The 22265-nt window shown below is 41.9% G+C and overlaps 1 protein-coding gene across 5 annotated transcripts in view; it reads left to right on the top strand.

Annotated features, from left to right (window-relative positions):
- Nucleotides 1–16913: 16913 nt before the first annotated feature.
- Nucleotides 16914–22265, top strand: part of runx1t1 (RUNX1 partner transcriptional co-repressor 1) — a 65552-nt gene continuing 60200 nt past the window's right edge. For all 5 annotated transcript variants that reach the window (XM_086193163.1, XM_086193159.1, XM_086193162.1 and 2 more), the window contains exon 1: nt 16914–17450. In XM_086193163.1, the coding sequence (XP_086049289.1) occupies nt 17423–17450 (28 nt within the window). In that variant the 5' untranslated portion in view covers nt 16914–17422. The remainder of the gene's footprint in view (nt 17451–22265) is intronic.

Here is a 22265-nt window from a genome sequence, read left to right as displayed (position 1 = left end):
ATCAAGGAGAAAGGCAAAAACACAGATGCGTAAGATACTGTAAATCCTGGTAGGCATCTTTTCAACGACAAGTTACTCCTCGCTATTTCAGTAACAAATCTCTTTATCTCACATTAACACACACACACACACACTTTCTGTTTCAGCTGTTTCCTTTTTTAAGCGACAGATGTGCAGCGCTGCTTGTGACAGGAAGTGTAATGGCTGTTTAGAACAGGGGCCTGCATCATGCCCATATGGTTTTCAGTGGGAAAGGTGGAGTCGCTCAAGCTGAATCTAAAACAAAGGATTGTGGGAGGTGGTTAATTTCAGCTGCTTCCTTGGTAGGTAAGCTGCGACGCTGTGAAGTTTATCTCCGCACAGCATGGAAAATAATGGTTGACATGCTTTGATTTCTCAAATTTGCTTGGAAGAAGGTTTAGGAAAAATAAATATAATATATTACCTTAAAAATTGAATAGCAGGACTGCTTCAGTGGCTGTAATGTATTTATTTCAAAGTTCCTAAGAAGGCATTTGTCTTAAGTAAGATGTTTTCCGGTCTATATTAATAAAAACAGGTCAGAGGGAAGATTTGAGGTTGTTTCTCATGTGTCAGGCTCGCCCCAGCAGAAATGCTCTGGTGAATCTCGGACTCACCCATGCGAAACCCAACAACATAAACAGCAACCTTGTCAGTCAATCAGTGAGCCTGTAAAGCGCTGTTCAGCAAACAGCCTCCAAGCAGCCATCCAGTGAGCCAGTCACTGATCCCACTCTGGACCTTCTCCCCAAAACTCCTCTACACCAGCCGGGCTTCAAAGACCTGAACTACTCAGTTCAGACTCCACCCGCTTGAGGGAGTCACAGGTCAGGGTGGCTCCTCATCAGTTGGTCAGAAGTATTCCTGTATTCTCGATCTGCTGATGGTGCATTTGTCCACCGATCCACTGCCTTTGTTTTGCTTCTGGCCACATTTACACACCTGATATTCCTGAGATCTCCCTCATGGCGGATGTAGTTTGACATGGACTGGCATACACAGCTGATGTGGCCCACAGTCGAAGTGGACGAGGGGCCAAACCTGCCCCAGGAGTAGGATGTTGAAAGTATGTGGTTGTGGTTTGGCCCGTGCTAACCCTTTGAAATCATAAGATAAACCAGCTTTGCTATTGGTACCTGAATGTAGCTTTTGCATTTTCACTTGGTTTTGATGATTATTCTCCTTACCTGGATTCTTGCTGCGTTGTGAATTCTGCAAGGACGTGCTCGCTACTGCTACTGCTTGTTGTGGAGCTTTTCCCAGGCCACTTGATCAAGAAGAATTAGTTAAAAATAGACTAGAGCAGTGTTTGCGTTGTGTGACATCACATTACCGCGATGGTTGCTGGCTTCCCTCAAAAACTGGACTTTGTCGTGAGAGACAGCTGATTGATTCCCACAACCACAGCTCATCACTGTAAGGGCCACTTTAAGTTTCTAATGTGCAACAAGTCACTACTGTGGTTGATCGTTAGCAGTACATGCATTCACTTTTAATACAGATACTTGTTGTTGTTTTTTTTAATTGAATATTGATTGCAAGTGTCGCAGATGGAATTATCATCTTGGCTTGCTTGTGCTGAATCTGATTTATCGCAGCTCCTGATTTCAAAACAAAACCTCATGATTTAACATCCACTGTATCTTACCCACCAACATCAGTCTGCAATGCAATACAATAAACCAAACAGGAAGCTGTATCTGTATTATTTAAGGCTTTTCTGACTGTGTGTCAATTCAGGCTCAAAGAAAGAAGGAGAGAACTAGTTTCTGTCTCTTTTCTCCTCTGTTGAAAATTTTACTGTTCTCATGAGGCCACTGAATTGGCATAATTACATGGGTTTAAATGCAAATCCACAATGTGCTTATTAATTCTATTCTGCTCATTTCAAATGACTGACTGCACTTAATTAAATCAGATTGATTAGACCTTTTTAGACTTTCCTTTACAACCACATAATTATGACAAATAGAGCCACTTGACACCAAATGTACAGCAGAGGACTGAGTCTTTCTTCTCTCTGCCACTCACAGACTTTAAAGCCTTGTGCTGGATCTACACACCAGTCGGAGAAACGCCAAATGGGTCACCACATTATCCGGAGCCAATGCTGTTTATTTCTGTTCTGACCTCTTGTTCGTTTTTAACCTCAAATGGAAGATCAAGCATCTCCTCCACCCACACACACACACACACACACACACACACACACACACACACACACACACACACACACACACACACACACACACACACACACACACACACACACACACACTCTGTTCCAGACAGAACCCTGGACAGAGAGTGCTGGTTCCATTTCATAATCTTCCTCATCAGTGCATGTACTGAGGAACTGGGTGACCACACTGGTTCAAGGACTAATTGTATTGCAAAATTTTCAGCTGCCTAACTGGAGCCAGAGTGTATGAAATATTGAACCAGCTTCCTTTTAATTTGAAAAGATCTCAGCATGCGCGCATGTTCCCTCCATGACCTGCGCTGGTTGTATTTGGATGCACTTATCCAGGCTAATGAGCAAACATCACTTCTTGTTGTTGACAATGTCCTTCTCAGAGTGAAAGAACTACCTGAAGAAGAAAACAACCGAGCCAGCAGCCTCTCCGTCAGTGTGACCCTTTGTCTGGAGGCAAGGTCAAGCAAGAGAGAGGAAACGGGCGGGGAGGGGGGATTCAAAGCATAAAACTTTTTAATATTCTTTTGTCAGTGCAGGTACTCAGCTTGAATATTGATCAGTGCCAATGTTAATGATGAGAGGATGTGAAAGAGAAATAGGAATAACAATTAAGAGGGGAAACATTCAAATAAATGTAATATTTAAAAAGCAGCACCACAGGACCAGGTGAGTTAATGGCTGAAAAGGCTCCTGCTCCTCAAGTGTTTTTCTGAGCTTTGATTGCAATTTGGAGGAAGAATTATCTCATCGGGGTGCGTGGGTGGAGGGAGGTCGGATCTGGCTGTGAAGTGTTTGTCATTACCGAGGTCTCTCCCCTTCTATTTTCTCTTGTACCTTTTGTCTAACTCTTTTCCCCTCTCCCCTTTGTCTCACTCCTGCTGCAGATTGATGGTGTCAGAATTCTGCAACAACACAACACACATGGTACACAATTACCATTCATTGGTATTCAGCAATGTGCTGAAAAAGTTATATTTACAAGTTTATTAGCACGCCACACTAAAGGTGGCGGTGAGTGTTCAGTTGGAGCACAATCAGGAATTTAAATCAAGGTACCGCAATGTGTATTTGTAAATTTTGACACGAATTTTTCATTTTATTTTATATAAAGAGATGTCTCAGAGTGTGATGTCATGAGAATTTTCCTTTAATGTGTGGACATTTGGACATTTGTTCATGAAATGTCTTTTGGACCTGATTTCAGTAACCGACACCTGTTTTTAATGTATATATGTACATATACATACATACATATACATACACACACATATATATATATATACACATATGTATACATACACACATGTGTGTGTGTGTGTGTGTGTGTATATATATATATTATATATATACACATATACATACATACATATACATACACACACATATACATATATATACACATATGTATACATACACACATATATGTGTGTGTGTGTGTGTGTATATATATATATATATATATATATATATATATATATATATATATATATATATATATATATATATATATATATATATATATATACACGTGTGTGTGTGTAATTAGGACAGAACATTCTTCCTTCAAGGCTCTGAGGATGTTTTGATGAGGCCATTGAGCCTCCAGCAGATTATCAAGTGTTCAGAATTCAACAATGTCCCAAAGAATGTACTCAAAATGATACATTTAACACGTTTCGTCATATTAAACGTTTAACCATAAAGGAGCTTTATTTGAAATCGTTAAAATATTTGAACGAACACACACACACACACACACACACACACGTGCCCCTGCCTCTGTCTCCATCATGACAGGTTCATTCTCCACATTCTTCCCTCCTCCTTTTCTATTGATTTGAAAATCACTGTGTAATCTCAGGCTTATAAATTACTCTCTTTTTTTAATTGCTATGGGTACTCAGGCCAGGATATTTCTCTTTAATTACCCTGCCACATTATCAATACATATAAAGCACTTCCCACCTCTCTTGCACGTGTAATAATTATATTGTTGCGATTGCCATGACACCTCCTTTCATTAGCTTATGCACTTTGAGTGCGTATGTGTGCATGAGCAGGGAGAAAGGAGACAAAGACCAAGAGAGAAGGAAAAAAGTGAAATCAGATGCACATTCATCATTAAAGAGTAAACACACAAGTTCCACAAGCAAGGAATTAGAGCAACAATAGCAGAATAGATCATGTGAATGGATTTCTTAAAGGAGAAGTGACAGCTCTTTAGATTACATGCAGAACACTTGTGTGTATGAAAAACCTTGAGCTTCAACATGCCAGCGTCCTACAGTTTATCTCCTATTAACATTTTAAAAACAGCATTGTATTGCAGACAGGAAGCAATGGAATTCTGTCTCATGGTCATCAAAGTTATCAAGCGCTGCAATTATTATTATTATTTTTCTTCTAATCCAAATGCATTTAAGTGACAAACCTTATCTGTAACCAAAAGCAGAAGTATTCAGCCTTCTCTTTCCTGGTGCGCTATCACCGGTGTTCGTTGACTACCGGGGATGTTTAGAATACGTGGCATGACTGTCAGACTCTGAGCATCGACACCATTATTTCAAAAAAAATTTTTTTGTATTCAACTGTATTTCACACACTCGCATAGCAGCAAGTTTCAGGTTAGGTGGAATTGAAAGATTTCTCTCGTGTAGTTTAACTGCTGAATTTAGTTATGCGTTTGTTTGCAGGGAAAATAAATGCAATAAAGATGTCTGTCTACATATGTGTTTATTTCTCTAATTCATCTTAAACATGAATATGTGGATAAATGTGTGTAACAAAAACACATCTGTTTTTTTGTTGTTGTTGCTTTTTTATGAATTAGCTAAACTGATGAATTGTACCATTTGGAGCCACAAATTTAGAGTATTACTCACTATGTGCACAGTGTTTCCTTTAATTTGTTAAGTTGCCTCACCATGATAACTCGTGTTGGAAATAAAACAAATGTGTTGTTGGTATACAGTTAATAGCACACAGGTAGAATTTGCAAAAAAAAAAAAAAAAATCCAATTAAAATGTGTTTTATATTAATATTTATTCATACAGTACCTGCACTTTATCTGTTTAGCTTGAGATGAGACGTTGAAATTCACCAACTGAATCTGAGCTTTACCAAATAACCACGTAACGTGGTCTTTGCTTTCCACTTTAAACACCCTAAATTCCCACTAACACCTCATTTTACTTGTCACAGTGTTCACAAACCACTGTGAGGTCTGTTCCACCAGTTTTTAGTGTGGGATGGGGGGAAGGGCTCGGGACCGCGGTTCCACCAGGTGGGCTCTTTGCTAAATGGCCATCGCTCACCCAATGTGCCCATTAAAGGCAGTGAAGTGGCAACACTGCTGGCTACCCCTCTCCTGCGTGAACACTGTATGAACCCGGGTGTGTTCACATCAGCGGTCTCTATTCCTCCTTCTCCGCGGCTCTCTGTAGCTGCTACACACCAACAGCCTACTCTTTAAACACTTTGCGTTGACGCTCTGTGTCTAAGGAACATTTGTTTATGTGGTGGAGGGCAGAGGAGACATTTTAAAATTGTCTTTTAAATGAATAACATATATTTGTAACACTTGTGGATGTTATAATGTAAACATATCAGGTGTGCTTGGACTGATAAATATATATGCTGTGTGTATTTAGCTTTGTGCCATGAAGACAGCAAAAGGAAAAAAACTTAATTAGGTTTGGGTGTTTTGTGTTGAGACAGAAATCAGGAGGAGCAGAAAATCAGTGAATAGAAAAGCTTTCTTTTTGTGTTTTGTGTGGGAAGAGTTGAAGGTTAGAACCTTTACAGTCTTTGTTTATTATGTAAGCGAAATACATCTTATGTAAAATGAATACAGTTACTTTTCACATTAACTCTCTCTACATTTAGCTAATTTTGGGAACTTGATGGGGTGTATCTTCTCCTCGAGCATGTTTCCACAGGCATGTGCTATTGTTATACACATGCAATTTACAGTAGTAATAGAATTATGTAAGGGATAATCAACTTGTAGGTGTGCGTGAAACGGTTTTAAGGCACAATGTGGAGGCGAAGAACCACCCGGTGCTTGGTGGAGTGCCTTAAAACGGTTAAACATACACCTACAAGTTGATTATTGTTTTTATACTGAAGCATTGGCCTTTTTAACATTTGGCTATTTACCTTCAGTGGAAAATAGAAGCAGTTTTTGATGAGAGTATTGAACTCAGATCTAGAAATTCTCTGACACAAGCTTATTTTTGTTCAGACGTGAAGTAATTGGTCCCTTTTAGGACCGAGTTGTTTTGTTAATTGAGCTGCAAATTGCAATTCTACTTCATAGACATTTACTTGATTTTTTTATTTAAACTGATAAATTATCAGTTATGGGTTTACAAGGGAATTAATCGAGTTGATTGTTGTTTTTCATATAGAGTCACGCGTTGGTTAACTGACAGCAGACCAGGATTGGAGTTGTCATGTTAATGCTAGCCAAATTAGCCATTAGCTAAGCAGCTTTCCTATTAATCTAACATAACCAGATAACAGTGCAAGCTAGCATGCTAAAACCACTGTTGGGTGAAATACTACATTCCAGGTTCAAGATATTGTTTTGTCACTAATAGTAAAAGTCACGTCACTGCTGCTTCTACAAATATTAGTATTAGGTCTGTACTGTACACCTGTTTTGTTAAAGGCTAAGTGATGTTTATGTTGGTACCATAATAATATTATGAGTTTTAAAATGAAATACACTGTGGATTTCCACACATCTTTTACTGTACTAAAGAAATTCCTAAAGCCTTTATGCAGTATTTTATATGTATAATATTAGAACTGCAGGAATACAAATGTCTTAAATATCTTGCCAAATGTATGTCACAAAGACTTTCCAAATCAAACCTACGCTCCTGCATTCAGTCATATACAGTATGAATTACATTACAAGGTTTGTATTTGATTAAAATAACAGTCCCCAACATACATCTGCCAATACCTTAAATATCCAAATACTTTTGATACCCCATAGTACAGTTAGGGTTTTATCTTTGGGGAGAACAAAATTTATATATTTATGACAAATAAGCTTTATTAATTCATCAGAATGCTTTTACATCATCAGCAGGTGGCTAGTCTGAACTCATTTCCATTTATCCATAGGCTATTACTCTCTTTTGAAATGGGAAAATAGGGGTGTATAGCTCTTACTTATGTTACTATAGCGACCAAAGCACAGCTAACCATCCAAATGGTGTTCACATCACATGTACAGTATCATGAAGGCATTGGAACTAGCCAAGGTCACTTATAGGCACAATACCCTCCTAATATAATGCAAGACTTTGCCTGCAACTGCCTGCATGCTTGTAGAAGTGGATGCACTTCTTGACAGTGATGGGAACAAGATGGCTGAGGTGGGAGGCTGTTTCTGTTTGCCAGGCTGGTTGGATCAGTGTGTGGGCACACGTGTCCGTACGTTTGGAAGCAGCAAAACGAGGTGAAGTGAATACAAGCGCGTGGGGGGCCCTGCGCGCCTAAATATGACTTGTGTTGCTCTCAGCCTTTGATGACCTTTGCGTGTTGCTCCTGTGAGAAGAGTGACCCGGCTGTACTCATTAAAACCAATGGAACGGATCATTCCCCACTAATTGTTTTCCACTGACAAATGACTCCTCTGACTCCCGGAGACTGCTGCAGGGACCCTGCCTGCCTAGAGCACACCGACTCCACTAATGAGAACCGCCGCTCTGAGTGAGTGTGTGTGTGTGTGTGAGAGAGAGAGAGAGAGAGAGAGAGTGAGCATTGGTGTAAATATGTCTGAGAGAGTGTGCGTGTATGTGCATGCGAATTTGTGTATGCCGTATTTGTGCTGCTTGCCTCCCTCGCTGTGCACTGGCGTGTGTACAGTCGGAAACACTGCTACATTAGGCTCAACATAAGCCATTAAGGCATTTTTCTCTTGTCAATCAAACTAACACCAAGATATTGTTAACAAGTACTGTATCCCACTGCTTAAAAAAGTCAGTATTTGCAGCTGAAAAGATCCCTGTGTGTAGATGGCAATCCTTTAAGGGAGCTATTGGCCAAGTTGGCCTTATTTACACTGTAAGGTAAAATATAGACATGAGCTTTGGTGACTGCTATCATGAGAAATCGGGAATGAGACACAAATTCTGATTCTCCCTTCTCCGAAATAACCTCTTCTCTATCTCCCTCTGCATCAATGGTCAGACTTGCAATCGTACACCAGATCCATCCAGTCCACCCAGCATGTCTGCCCCCCAGTAGATTTGTGTTTTCCAAACTGGCCCCCGATCACCTTCACAAAGTCAAAGTTCCAGACGGAATTTATGTTGAAGTTTTACAAGGTTCAGTCTCTAAAACGACATCACTTGTTGTCACTCACTCTGGTGATGTCACTCATTAAACTGCTGGGCCTTGAATTATATACGTGTTGATTTTAATCTGCATATGAACCATGCTGGCTAAGAAGCCAGAGTCTGTATCTATATTATTTCCTACAGCATTATATAGTTTATTGCATTTCATGCTGCTGAATTCCTGAAAATGAAATACATTTTAATTGCAACTCGACTATTGTAGCACTGCAGGCAACTTAACCGTCACTAACCCCTATACCAGCCACTATTCAGTCCAACGTTAGCAACCGTAACCAAGCACAGAAGGACTGACAAGTTCACGGAACAAATGAAAACATGGAAACGGTATATCCAATTATTTGGATTAATATATTTTGTACTTTTTCACTGAAGCCAAAACGCTGGAACGGAATGAGGTGTCAGATTTGAGCCAACACTGTGGAAGCCTCATTCCACTGTTGCCCTCATCACCTCAGCAGCACACACCCACGCCAGCGTGCTCTTCACCGCCGATGATCCCTATCGACACCTTTGTTTGTATGCATCCTGCAGGTGTTGCAGAAGAGTTTGGTGTGCTTTACAGTCATTTTTAAGGGCTGAATCAACATAATTGGTAATCAGAACTCCTCTGGCTTGCAGTCGTGTGTACTCATCTTTACTTTTCTACCATGTCTGTACAGTAACTTTCACTTCTCATCCTATTGCATCCTTCCTTTCCCTGGTGTCCTGCTCTGCTTCCACCTTTTCTACGGTTGGCTTATTGACTGTGAATCCTTTTCTATGACACACCTCAGCTATATACCCCCCCCCCCCCCATGCTACACTACCTGGCACCAATCCATCAGAGGGGCAGTCAGGCTGCGCACCTCCTCGCCACCGTCCATCCCCGATACCCACCAGTGCCCAGTGTTGCAACAGGCCCCAGCTGGGGGACCGCCAAAGCTCGGTCATTATCAGATGACGGATAGCTTCATATCAGGTGTAAAGTGGGCGAGCGTCTGCAAGGGCCATCTGGACAATGATTTGGGGGAAGTTGGGGAGTCAGGTTTGCAGGCGAGGTAGAGCAAGGTGGGTGATGATGATGGATGGGGCCAAGGGCATCGCTGCCAATCACGGCAAACCTTGGCAGCCATTAGACATAGAAGAACAGTTTCACAACCACATAAAGATGCAGGCCATGTTGTACACCAGCGGCGGCTGATGGATGAGATACACTATGAAGCAAAGTTGTGAGCCCAAAAAATGCTGACAAGAATTTAAGTTTTTTATATATATATATATATAATATAAATTTTTTTTTTAAAGTGGTGGCATCTGCTGTGGGGAAACTCTTAATAACTCTGCACATCTCCATCTTTACTTTGCAGTTCATCTCCTGTTAGTTTACGGTAGGCCCACATTATATTTTGATTCTGTTTTCCACTTTAAGGTTAATTTATATGACATTATGTCATTGAGTCATTTTGTCCAAAGCAACTTAAAATTGCACATTTTGTCAAAAGTGGAACCAACTGTTGATCGTGTGCCTCATCATTTAGGACCTGGACAGTGACTCGGATGTTTACCTCCCAATCACCTCTTCCCCTTCGTCTGCCTTTTATCGCTCTTCTCACACCTTCCTGTCTCCTCTCTGTGCAGTACATTTCTGTCACTATTGTCAACTGGCAGCAGAATTTTAGAAAAGGGAAACTATTACATACTATTAAAACTACCATTATTATGAAATGGAAAAAAATTATCCCCCCTTTGCCGCCATTGCTGCAATGTTAGTAAATGTACTGTTTTTCACTGTATTGCTCACACATCAAAAGGTATTTAATGTGTCCTTGCAGGAGAAAATGTTTTCTTGAGACGTGTGAAACCAGCGAGTCAAGAACACACTCGAGACAAAGCAGCAACATTAGGTTGTTAATTACTTTCTGAGTTGACCGGGAGCCTCATCAATTGAACGCCACTGTACGTTTCACCGACATCAAGCGTCTCAGAGGATGATTCATCAAGCAAGTGACATTGCAACAAAGGGATTAGCACAGCTGTCGAATGGAAGAAATGGTAGAAATTACAAAACCTTCACAGAAAGGAAATGCATGTATTGCAATTTCAAAACTGTTGAGATGAGGGAACTTTTTTCACAGTTTTCTTATTTGTGCATATCTGGCGTCTTTATTTGACTCTCTTGAGTTTACTGTAAAGGTCTCACTGACTAAGTGCACTTCCGGTTGTTAAAACATGCTCCCATCTTGGCAAATTAATTCATTCCATCATCCCTGGTGTAAAATCAAGGCTCTACTTTCAGGTTCAGCTCACTTCGGAAAATCAAATCAAACATTCTCGCTGTCAAAGCGACTGATGAGGAAAGCAACAGAACATTTCTTGGTTCTTCTCTGTCGACTTCTCTTTTGTTTTCTGCGACCAGAGGGAACACAGAGCAGGTAGGTGGTGGTGGTGGTGGGTGGGGGCTGTGGGGCTAAGAGATGCAGCGCAGTGGTTGGCCAAGATGTGTTTTGCATGTATTGACATCAAATACATATAAAACTACAGCACCTCAAAGAATTATGGGATACCCTCCAGGCCTCAGCAGTGGAGCGTTGACAGGCATATATATATATATATATATATATATATATATATATATATATATATATATATATATATATATATATATATATATATATACCTGCCATGTTGAGGTTCGACGTACAAAAAGAGAATACAGTGGGGATATCCCTTTCTCCTTTCTGATGCACAGTTTTATTCATATATGGAAATATCTCATACATCACGTAGTCTTGCTACAAAGCACCAAAAATTGAATATAGAATATGCAGTTACTATCATCAAATCTCTTCATAAATGTTCTTCCCATCCACCAAATACAAGAGAAATAGTTCATAACATCTCCAGGAGCCTAAAGTGACACTGCACGTATATGAAAGCAGGAAGAAAATCATTTTTGGATGAAGTATTGCCGCAATACTCATCTGTCCAATTAAAATACAATGCATGGATGAAGTTCTTTTTGAGAATATGCTCAAATGTTTCAGTTAGATCAACCTTTATACCAGCAAGTAGCTTTAGAAACGATTAAGATGACTTCCAAGACTAAGGGAAGTTGATCAGAATTCATCTGACATGTCCAGACATATCGCTTATATCCTCCTAATGACCTGGAACAGTCTGCAGAATCCAGGATCCACGATTTGATCCAGTTCACCTCCAAAGATTGATCACTTGTTCAGTCATTTTACTTATTCATCCACTAAATTGAATCAAGATCCTTCCAGTAGGTTATGATATAACCTGCTAACAAACAACACCAGTGATCACATGATCTCCTTGGTAATCCATCCATCCATTTTCTTTACCACTTATCCGTCAAGGGTCACGCAGGCCTATCCCAGCTGACATAGGTGAGAGGCGGGGTTCACCCTGGACAGGTCACCAGTCCGTCGCAGGGCCATCAGGAGCAATTAGGGGCTCAGTATCTGGCTCAAGGATACTTGGACATGGTCACTGGGGGAAATAAGGATCAAACTAGCAACCCTTCGGCTGCTAGACGGCCACTCTACCCCTGAGCCATGCCGCCCCTCACCTTGTGGTATAATGTAATATATTCCTTTTAGGTGACATTCTATCAGCTTCATTGTTAATTTGTCACCCAGTTCACCCTTTAATTTACCACGACGTGGTAAGACATCATTAGCCGACACTGTGATTTCAGAGTTATTGTGAGCGTGTTGAGCCAGTCGTCTCTAGAAGTTGCAGAGACTCATTTACATTCTCGTGGAAGACGGCGAGGCTGTCAGTTTTCGCCCACTTAGTTCTTCTCCTTTGCTGAGAGCCAGACGGTGGGTTGAATTCCATAATACCCCAGTGAGTGAGAGAGATCCCTCTCCAGACACTGTACCTGCATGAGATGCTGCAGTGCAGCTGCTATATCATCATGCAGCTTTGTCTCCATTCCTCCATCCCACAGTCTCTCATTTCCTCTTCGTTAATTAATTTTTTTCCCGTCTTTTACAGTCTCCATCATCTCCTCTACCTCAACTTATTTGATTTTCCCTTTTTTTTTTTTTTTTTTTTCTTCCAGAATAGTCAATGATTGAATAAAGGGTCAAGCCTTGTGGCAGTAATATGTCTGGTGAAACAAAAATAATCCAAAATGTGCTGCAGTTAACAAAATCTCTGACTGTAACAATGTGCACATTCGAACCAATTAACCTTGTGAGGACGTTCAATAAAAGCCATGTTTTCCCCTTGACTGGCACTCCCTGTCTCCATCAATGCCACTTTCATTTCTTCTTATTTTTTTTCTACAACAGATTCATTAAGTATTCAGTGCTTGCTGAATCACTTGAGGATAATAAATTCCAAATGTTATTGTTACCTTGGGCATAAATCTCTGAAAAAAGGATTTACTTACTGGTGCTACCCAATTTTCTCTAAGTCACCCAAAACAATTCAATCTGCAGTAGAATTTTGCCATTCAAACCTGAACATCCTCAAAACCAGAGAGGTGATGTTTATACAGTTGGAAAAAATGGGTGTGTCTCAACAAAAGAATGTCCACGTTCTACAAAACCTCCGCTCTTATTCAGTGAAAAGGTTTCTATGCCCTGGTCCTTGTGTAAGCCTCGGCACTAGTGAAGGTCGGAGTATTACTTCCATCCGTCTGTCCGTCTCATTCCCGTTAGAACAGTATCACTGGAACATCTTAAGAGAACCCATGCAGAGTTTCCACAAACATCCACTGGGACTCAAGGATGAAGTGAAAAGATTTTGGTGGTCAAGGATCAAGGTCGCTGGGACGGACGTGCGTCACTGAAGCATACAGCCGCGGTGTGCTGTTTTTTTATGTTTTAAAATTTGTGCACATGACAACTGAGCTATGGTTCAGGTTGGAAAATTAAAACACGAGTACGCATAGAAAGATTTAAAATTTTGAATGCAATTTCAGATACACTCAACCACCCCAACCTGCACATTCTTCCTCTCTGCTCATCCAGCACATAAATTAACTTGCAGTACTTTACCATTTTGTGATACGCTGACTGAGCGTCTGCAGTGTGTGACTGTTCGGAGTTCTCAGATCGATGTATTTGATTGCGGAGCTTTTCTGTTTGATTGTGCATAGAAAGATAATGCGTTGTTCCACTTGAACTCGGAAGTCAGAATTTCTATGTCCCCAGTGGGGGGTTTCACTACCCAGAAAGATTAAAACGCCATATCTGCATTATCCCTGCTCTTGCAACATTCACCCATATAGCTTGACGTTGCATTCAAATCAGAAAATGAGGAACCAAGTTGATTGTCTTCCTCTCCTCTTCCTACCCTGCTGGTGTTGCTGTTGGTGGTGGGCTGCGTGGCCTCAGGCAGCACTGATCCCAGGCCAGATAATTACAGGGGTTTGAATGACACTTGTTTACTGTCAACTCCCAACTTATATTTGTCTCATTCAGTCTTTGTCCCAGTGAGGATAGTTAGTGTGTGTGTGTGTGTGTGTGTGTGTGTGTGTGTGTGTTACAGGTGGCCGCCCAGTAGGTGGGAAAATGCAGGAAGTCTGCTTGTCTGTGTGCACATGTATCAGACGCAGCATGTTTTTCCCTTTCAGAGGCGAGGTATCCTGTGTGTATGTGTGTGTGTGCGTGTGTGTGTGTGAGTATGTTGCTGATCACATTGGGCGGCTGACTTCCAGGAACCCCTGCAGCAAAAACAGGCACTGTGTGTTTCCTGCTCTCACACACCGTTATCACAGGACACACACACACACGGACACACACACACACACACACACACACACACACTGATCATTGCCCCATTCTCTTTTCCCTTGCAGGTTTCCTCAACGCCTATCCTTGTGCCTCCGGCCGTCAAGATGTTTCGCTGTGATTGTCATGAGAGAACTTGCTCTCAGAGAACAAACTAAAAGGACACAAATAGGCGAAGAGTGACGGCATCCTCACGGCCGCGCTGACTTTTCTGACGACATCAGGTTGGTCTCTGCACTCATCCCTGGGCTTTCTCATGTCAGCGACCTCTCCTCAAATCGATTCCACCAAAAAACTTCTAATCTTGTCATGTCTCTTATCATCAAATGTGTCCTCCCTTTCCATCCCACACCCTCTCGCTCTGTATCTATTCACACATCCTGAGTGGCCCACTGCCTTTGTCAAATACTGACAAAGGGCTCCAGACTGGAAAATGGAGGTAGATCGGTGCAGAGCCCTTGCCTGAAGATATCCATACATATTCCCTTTGAGAATGAACCCACCGGTGAAGCAATCCAGACAACACGCAGAGAGACGAAGAGGAAAAAAGAAATGCACAATTGAACTGTTGCAAACAATTGCCACTAATGGCATCATCCTGTCCCCACTGAGGGAACAATGAGCTCCACGGCGATGCTACACTAAAAATTCACAGGATGTTTTATAGACACAACATGACAGACACATGAAGTAAGTGTTTCTTTACTGTAGGTCAATAAACAGACTGATTTGTTTGAACTTACTGCAAATATTCTTGATAAGGAGGCACCGATAAGGACGTTTGGACCGATACCAATGGCTGAGACTGGCCGATAGCCGACAATCACTCCTGCTGATCTGATCTGTATAAAAATGAGCTTCCATGATAGTTACATTATCTGCATACTGAACATCTAGACATTTTGGATTTGAAAAATTAATTCTAAAATGCTTGGAGAAGCCCATAAATCACACTTGACATGACATTGTTCCCTGTAAACAAGTTACAGCTCCACCTTAAAAACCCAGTAGCTGACAGCGTTTGTTGCATCTGCCAAGCAGGTGTGTTTTTGGTGGCTTTTCTTTGGTTGTCATTGCGCAAAACCTACAAGGGGAATTTTTACCGAATTTGGTGGCCGGCTACAGCACGGGCCAAGGAAGGATCGTTGAAATTTGGGGCAGGTTAGTCGTAGCGCCACACAGTGGCAACAGGAAAATACATGCTTTTTTGCATTTTGATGTCTTTACCGATCAAACAAATCCATCTCAAATTTGGTCAGAAAGGTTTTAAGAACCTGGTGATAAGTTAGTGGGAACACTATAGATTAGTCTGTTCCTTCATCAAGAACCCAAACTGTGACACACTGGTGTGTGCAGTCGTGCGAGGTGTGCGAGGCCGACTCATCGCTGCTCCATTTTCCTTGGGTTTGGCTCACCTGGGGGGACGTATGCGCTCCACACCACACCAGCCCTCTAGTTTTATGGTACTTTGACAACTTGTAGAAAATGCATGATGTAATAAAAAAAAAAAAAAGTTGACTCAAATAACAAAAAAAGAAAAAAATTAGATCATAAATGAAAGTGTCTTGAAAACATTTAATTATTAATCAGGCTAATCGAACCACCCTAGTCACTGGTGTCTATTCTAGACCACTTCCACTTGCCTCTATGAAACTGAAACACGAACACACAGAGACACACATAATGCCAGCAAGGTGAAATAATCTTTTTATATATATATATATATATATATATATATATATATATATATATATATATATATATATATATATATATATATATAATATATTGGACCGGTGTTGCTTGGTACGGATATGAATGCTGATATATCAACTAATTCCAGCATGAGCTACACCTGCAAAACAAGTTCAGGGAAGTTTATTCATTTTTTAATATTAAATATCCTGTCCTCCGGCAAGACTGAGCAGAAGAAGAGAATAGATTTATGAGATGATATGAACAGGCTATGGTGCATGACTTGTTCAACCATGCAGTTCAAGTGGACTGTTTGTTATCACCAAGTTGTAAACGTAGCTTCTGCTCTGTGCTTTCCCTGACTCTGCAGGCGAGATGACTTCCAGATGGTCCAGGGAAAGTGTTTGCCTTGGGTTACTGCAGGCCAGCCTGTGCCTTCTTCCACTGACAAAGAGAAAGAGAGAGAGAGAGAGAGAGAGCAGAACTCATACTTTTTTTTGCTCACAGGAGAACCAAAAAGGCCATCAAGTTCTCAGCTGGCTGCGGTCTGAGATGCAGGTTGCCTGTAATGACTGATAACTCTGCACATGAACACAAATCGAACTGAACTGAACATATGATGACAAACGTGCATCCAATTCAAAACTGGGAGCGCTTGAACCTTCAGCTGCCAGTGTGTTACAGTAGAAAACATCTTTTTTCCAACCTGTTTTAGGACACAGATGCTGGCTGCTGCCCAGTCACCCCCCCCCCCCCACCAAAACCACCATCTCCTCCTCCTCCTCCCCTCATTCCTCCCTCCTCCTCCTCCTCCTCCTCAGCAGCGCTTCAGCCCCGCCCACCGCCACCTGGCTCCGCTGCGCACCGCCGACTGGAGGCAGAGCGCTGCTACTCTCTTCCCCACGCCAACGGAGAAAGACGACAACAAGGGAGCTGAGACCCACAGAGTGCGTGAATCCTCTATTAAAAGAAAGAAAGATAGAGAGAGAGAAAAAAGAAAAGAAAACGAGTCCTCGATCTAAACCGACGGTTTAAGGATACTGGAGGAAAGTGCAAGGTAGAAACTAGACGGGTGCCCTGCGCACTACAGCATCCTCCCTCTCCATCTCCTCCAATTCTCTGCGCTTTCTCAAGGCTTCTGGCTCTTTCATCCTCAGTGACTGATCACTTCTTACAAGCTGCCCCCCCTCCCCTCCCCCTCCCTTTTTTTTCTTCTCTTTATCGGAGTTTAAACCACGTTTCCCGAGCTGCTGGAAGTACACCGCCAGAGCCCCTGAGTGCTGGCTGGACTCTGTAGCCTTTGTGTTCCCGACACAAGCGGATCATCGAGGGGACCCTGCGCGGAGTCTGGAAATTATTTAGCCCTCTCACACCAACGTACCGCATGGTGGGAATTTCTGACTCTTTTCAGTGTAAGTGGCCTTTTATCCTTACCTGCCTCTCTCATGCTCACAGCCTATAAGCACCAATTACGCGTTGGCTGAGCGTTTAGTGCCACAAATGCGGCTATCATAGAATATCGCTTTTATAGTTTGATTTGTGCAGTATTTCTCTTCATTCTGAGCAATTGTGGCGCTTCAGACGTGGAGTGAAAACAACAACAACAACAACAACAACATCAACAACAACAACACATTGTTATTCCAGCTTGACATTATTTCATGAAATATTCAATCAGATGTTTATTCTATTTTTCATGACTTGGACACCATGTAAGACCCAATCAGCACGTGTCCCTGCAGAATGTCATCAACTTGTATATCAGCTCTGTATCCTAACTTACACTATTGACATCCACTTGCTTAAAAGAAAGAATACACTATATATATATATATATATATATATATATATATATATATATATATATATATATATATATATAATATATATATAATATATATATATATATATATATATACACACACACACACACACATAATATTAATTGGTTTTATTTTTGAAAAACAAGCATTTATAGCGAGCAAATGGTTTCTCAAAAAATACCATCAGCAGAATATCTGTGTCTGTGTGCTGGAAGCCGGGATGAAGGCTTGTATTCGGCCAAAGAGTTCAAGTCTAATGGCTCCCTGTCGACTTGTCACGACACTTGTGTAAGAATAGCCTGGCTTCAGCTGACAGACCCTCGTCCTACTGACATGTCACCGCTTCTCTACATGTCGGAATTCAGAGGAAAATGCACGTTTATTTTTTTAAATTTGATTCATTTTCATTGTGTGTCTCGGATCATAAGCTCAAAACATTAGGAAAGCAGCACCAATAAAATGATAGTTGTTTTGTGTTTCGTTTTTTTTAATCCAAATTCTATCAATGCTGGTGCAAATATTTTGGCTGCAGCTCATCCCGCTCCGCTCGTACCCGCTCGCCTCCACTCGGGCGTCCTGGAAAGCGTTTCCACTCTTTGGATATTTACATTCTAAAAAACAAACAAACAAAAATCCTCCGTGTCACTAATGTCAAACCTATCGCCTCAAATCCATGCGAAGTTTCCATCTCGACTTTGTCCATCAGCACTCAAGAACCGGAAGCGCAAAAAATTTAAAAAAAAAAACTGCCTCTTTTTGGAACGGAGTTGCGTAGGTTTGAAATTAAAGGGTTCGGGTTATATTTTATTCCAGTGGGACTCTTTTCCACCGACTGCGGGTTTGGGAGGGAGGCTACTTGGGACACAACTCGATGCCAGACAGATCCGATTAGAGAAGGAGGAAAACATCTCTTAGGAACAGAGTTTGGGATTTTTATTTTTATTTTTATTTTTTGCGCTTGCCATAAAAGTCCAGATGAAAGCGGATGAAGTGATCGTTCAGAAATATGAGAAGCGTGCAGATGCGTCTCATAGGTCCAGGCTTAAAGCCCCGTTGATGTGGGCCATGACTGTCACAGAGGAGAGAGTGTTCCTGATGGATTTTTGGTTTTGTGTTTTACCTATAATTGATGAGATAAGATTCAGAATCAGCAGTTTTCCTTCGTCCAGCAATCACACTGTTCAAATGACCAATGACAATCACGTGACCGTCATCTTCTTTGTTGTCGATTGTTGTGATTTTCATTGTTTAACAACTGGGACTTGCATTTAAGTAGTGACTTGATTGAAAAGACCATTACCTGGAGAGAGTGTGTTTACAGAGATAAAGAGAGAGAGAGAGAGAGAGAGAGAGAGAGAGAGAGAGAGAGAGAGAGAGAGCGAGCAGGGACAGTAAATGAAAGGTAAACAAAGATGGTGATGAGGGGAGACTAAATTATAAGTGCTGTTTGCAGGTTATCACTGTGATTGCATGTGTGTGTTTGCTGTACACACACACACACACACACACACACACACACACACACACACACTCATGTTTGCACACTTTATAAACAGGCTTGCATTAGTTGTCGCTCTGTGGTCCAGGCTCTGCAGCATCAGCTAGCACTTCCAGGGGCCATCTGCCCAGCCACCAGCCTGCCTCACACCTGTTCTCTCTCCCCCCCCACCTCTCCCTCCTCCTCCTCCTCCCCCCTCATTCCACCCAGCTCTCAGGCCAGAGGGTCAAATGCATCAGACCGCTGCTCACACACACACACACACACACACACACACACACACACACACACACTCACACACACACACACACAGTCGTAGCCTTGCAAAAATGATGGCAGCCATTTTATTCTCACCTTCACATAGTCGCACAAACATGCATGTATCCCTGGCTTTGGAAGCGATGCTGAAAAAGACGTGTGTTTTGTGTGTGTGTGTGTGTGTGTGTGTGTGTGTGTGTGTGTGTGTGTGTGTGTGTTTCAACTGCTCAGTGCCACACGCTAACACACACACACACACACGTGCGCGCACAAATGACTTTGGTTTGATTATTTTCAGTAGAGTGCTTTTTGATGAGAACCACAGTTAATAGCTTTCTTGTGGTTTATACTGCATCCAAACACAGCTTTCAGATCACAAACTCAAACAATGAAATTATTGATATTTGAAGGAGAGAAGCCCTCAGATTGTCCATTTAGCAAAGCCATGTTGAGCCTCCGTGTCTGTGATGTCATTACAAAGCACTTCTTTTAACACTTTGGATTCGGTCCAGGTTTGATTGGCTATACAGTGAATGAGCGATGATGACTCATCAGAGTTGATATCCAGAGAACATCATGAACCCCCTTTGGTGTGTTTTCCTATTATCTGTAAGGATTAACGTTCTCTCAGCTGCACGTAGATGTTAGATATTCCCTCCGAAGGCCTGGTGAATCCGGGAGAATCTCACCTTGATTGTTTGAGTGTTTGATTTTAAGGAATTAGGAAGTCTATCAACGGACTGTCGCTCCAGGACACGAAAACTTACAATAGTTGTCATTTTTTTACTTGTTGTTGTGGAGTACATTTTGCACTCTCACTGTTGCCGCAAAACAAAAATATAAGAGAGAATGTTTTGTTTTTGAAGGCGTGTTGTCAGGCAGCAAAAGTCAGCGGCAGGAACGCTGTTCCACACACTCTTTTAAGATGTATGGATCCCCTCGCATTATTCAGAGCCGTCTGTTACCAAGTACCAGAGTGAATTATAGATGGAATTGGGAGTGTGTGTGTGTGTGTGTGTGTCTACCTACCCACTCACACACACACACACACACACACACACACACGCCTTTGTCGATCGATGGGCCCATTGATGGTTATCAGCGAGAGGGCCGTTCTCTTCACTGCTTATTGAATTTCATCACCCATGAAAGAGCAGCAGTCGTATAAAGGGGCTTGTGCGAGTTCCTGCGTTATGCATTTGAGTGCAAGCACGAGTGTGTCAGTGCGTGCTCCCACAAGCAAGGGGGTCTTTGTTTTATTGTAGCTGTGATTTGGCCTTTACAGGGGCTTATTTAATGCCAACTGAAACTGATTTGTTGGCTTGTTTGTGCTTTATTTCAGATAACATGAAGCCAGAGGGCTGACAATTAATCAAGTTTCACGGACGTAGTTAATTCGTCACATAGGAGCCAACATATCAAGCCATGTAGGAGACCAGTACTGACAAAGATTGATAACTGTGAGGTTCTGGAAGAGAATATTCCATTCGTTTTCTCAGTGGAAGAGTTGATTGTTAGCCGTAATGTCATTACCATCCAAGAAGACTGCAAAATAAGGGTAAATGCTCCTGGAAACCTTGGGGTTGATATCAACCTCACCGTAAGGAAAACATGTTTTATTTGCAGTATTACTGTACCCCTAATCCTTGAGTGTAAGAGCAACAACTTTTGAGTTTAATTAGTTTTCTCACTGTCCTTCAAAAGCAACCTGGCTGCAGAAACGCCAGCATGCAACTGCTTCAGGTTTGAGCTTCATGTTTTCTCAGGCCAGTGTGCAACAGGCTTTTACATACGTTCTCTCCCATTTGGTGGGAGTGTCAGTGGTGACACCCAATCAGCAGACGTTTGATCCAAGCGACATCAAACATTCAACTGTGGTGTTCTACAGGTACATCCAGGGCAGCCTGTTACAGTTGCAGTACTGCGTCACTCAACAGGGTGTTCACCACACCACCGCTGCTGTTTAAATCAAGATTTATTATGTTTGTTGGGGCTGAATGCAGCCCAGATTTCACTTTGGGATTCTAAAGATCCAATATTTTGATATCATACATTTACTGGCATCAGCGACAAGTTATCTACCACGGCCACAGCAACGAAAACGGTCAGTTGGTTATGAAAAGTAGCAGAAATGGCTGATGGGGTGAGAAGTTCCTGAATCTACAGTCTCCTTGTTATGCTCCCATATCATTGCTCGCTGGTTGACTTGGTTCCAGGTTTAAAACTCCTCTGGGTTGAGCTTGATAGACAGGTTCAAACTTTTATTATAATGCGGAGATGTCTGTTTGGACTGCATCTATCACATAGTTCGGGGTTAGGAAAGGACACACACACTCTCTCACACACACCCTCCCCATCCTCTGTATATAGACTGGGATTGAGTTGCTAATTAACTTCACTTTCTCTTAACTGTATCGCACACAGTCAGTCTGCCACACACACACACACACACACACACACACACACACACACACACAAACACCCTCGCGCATGCACACACACACACACACACACACACACAATCTCTCTCTTAGGCTCCCTCGCATGATGTCTGTCCCCTTGCTCTCTCGCTCTCTGTCTCTCTCTCTCTCTCTCCCACTGTTTATTTTCCTGCCTCCATCTGGAGTCTGCTGATATTGTAATCGCCC

This window comes from Aulostomus chinensis, chromosome 22 (genome assembly GCF_037954235.1).
Source record: "Aulostomus chinensis isolate RoL2024-O1b breed Wild chromosome 22, RoL_Achi_v1.0, whole genome shotgun sequence".
NCBI lineage: Eukaryota > Metazoa > Chordata > Actinopteri > Syngnathiformes > Aulostomidae > Aulostomus > Aulostomus chinensis.
Note: the sequence above shows the minus strand (reverse complement) of the source record. Positions and strands in the feature narration are given on the sequence as shown.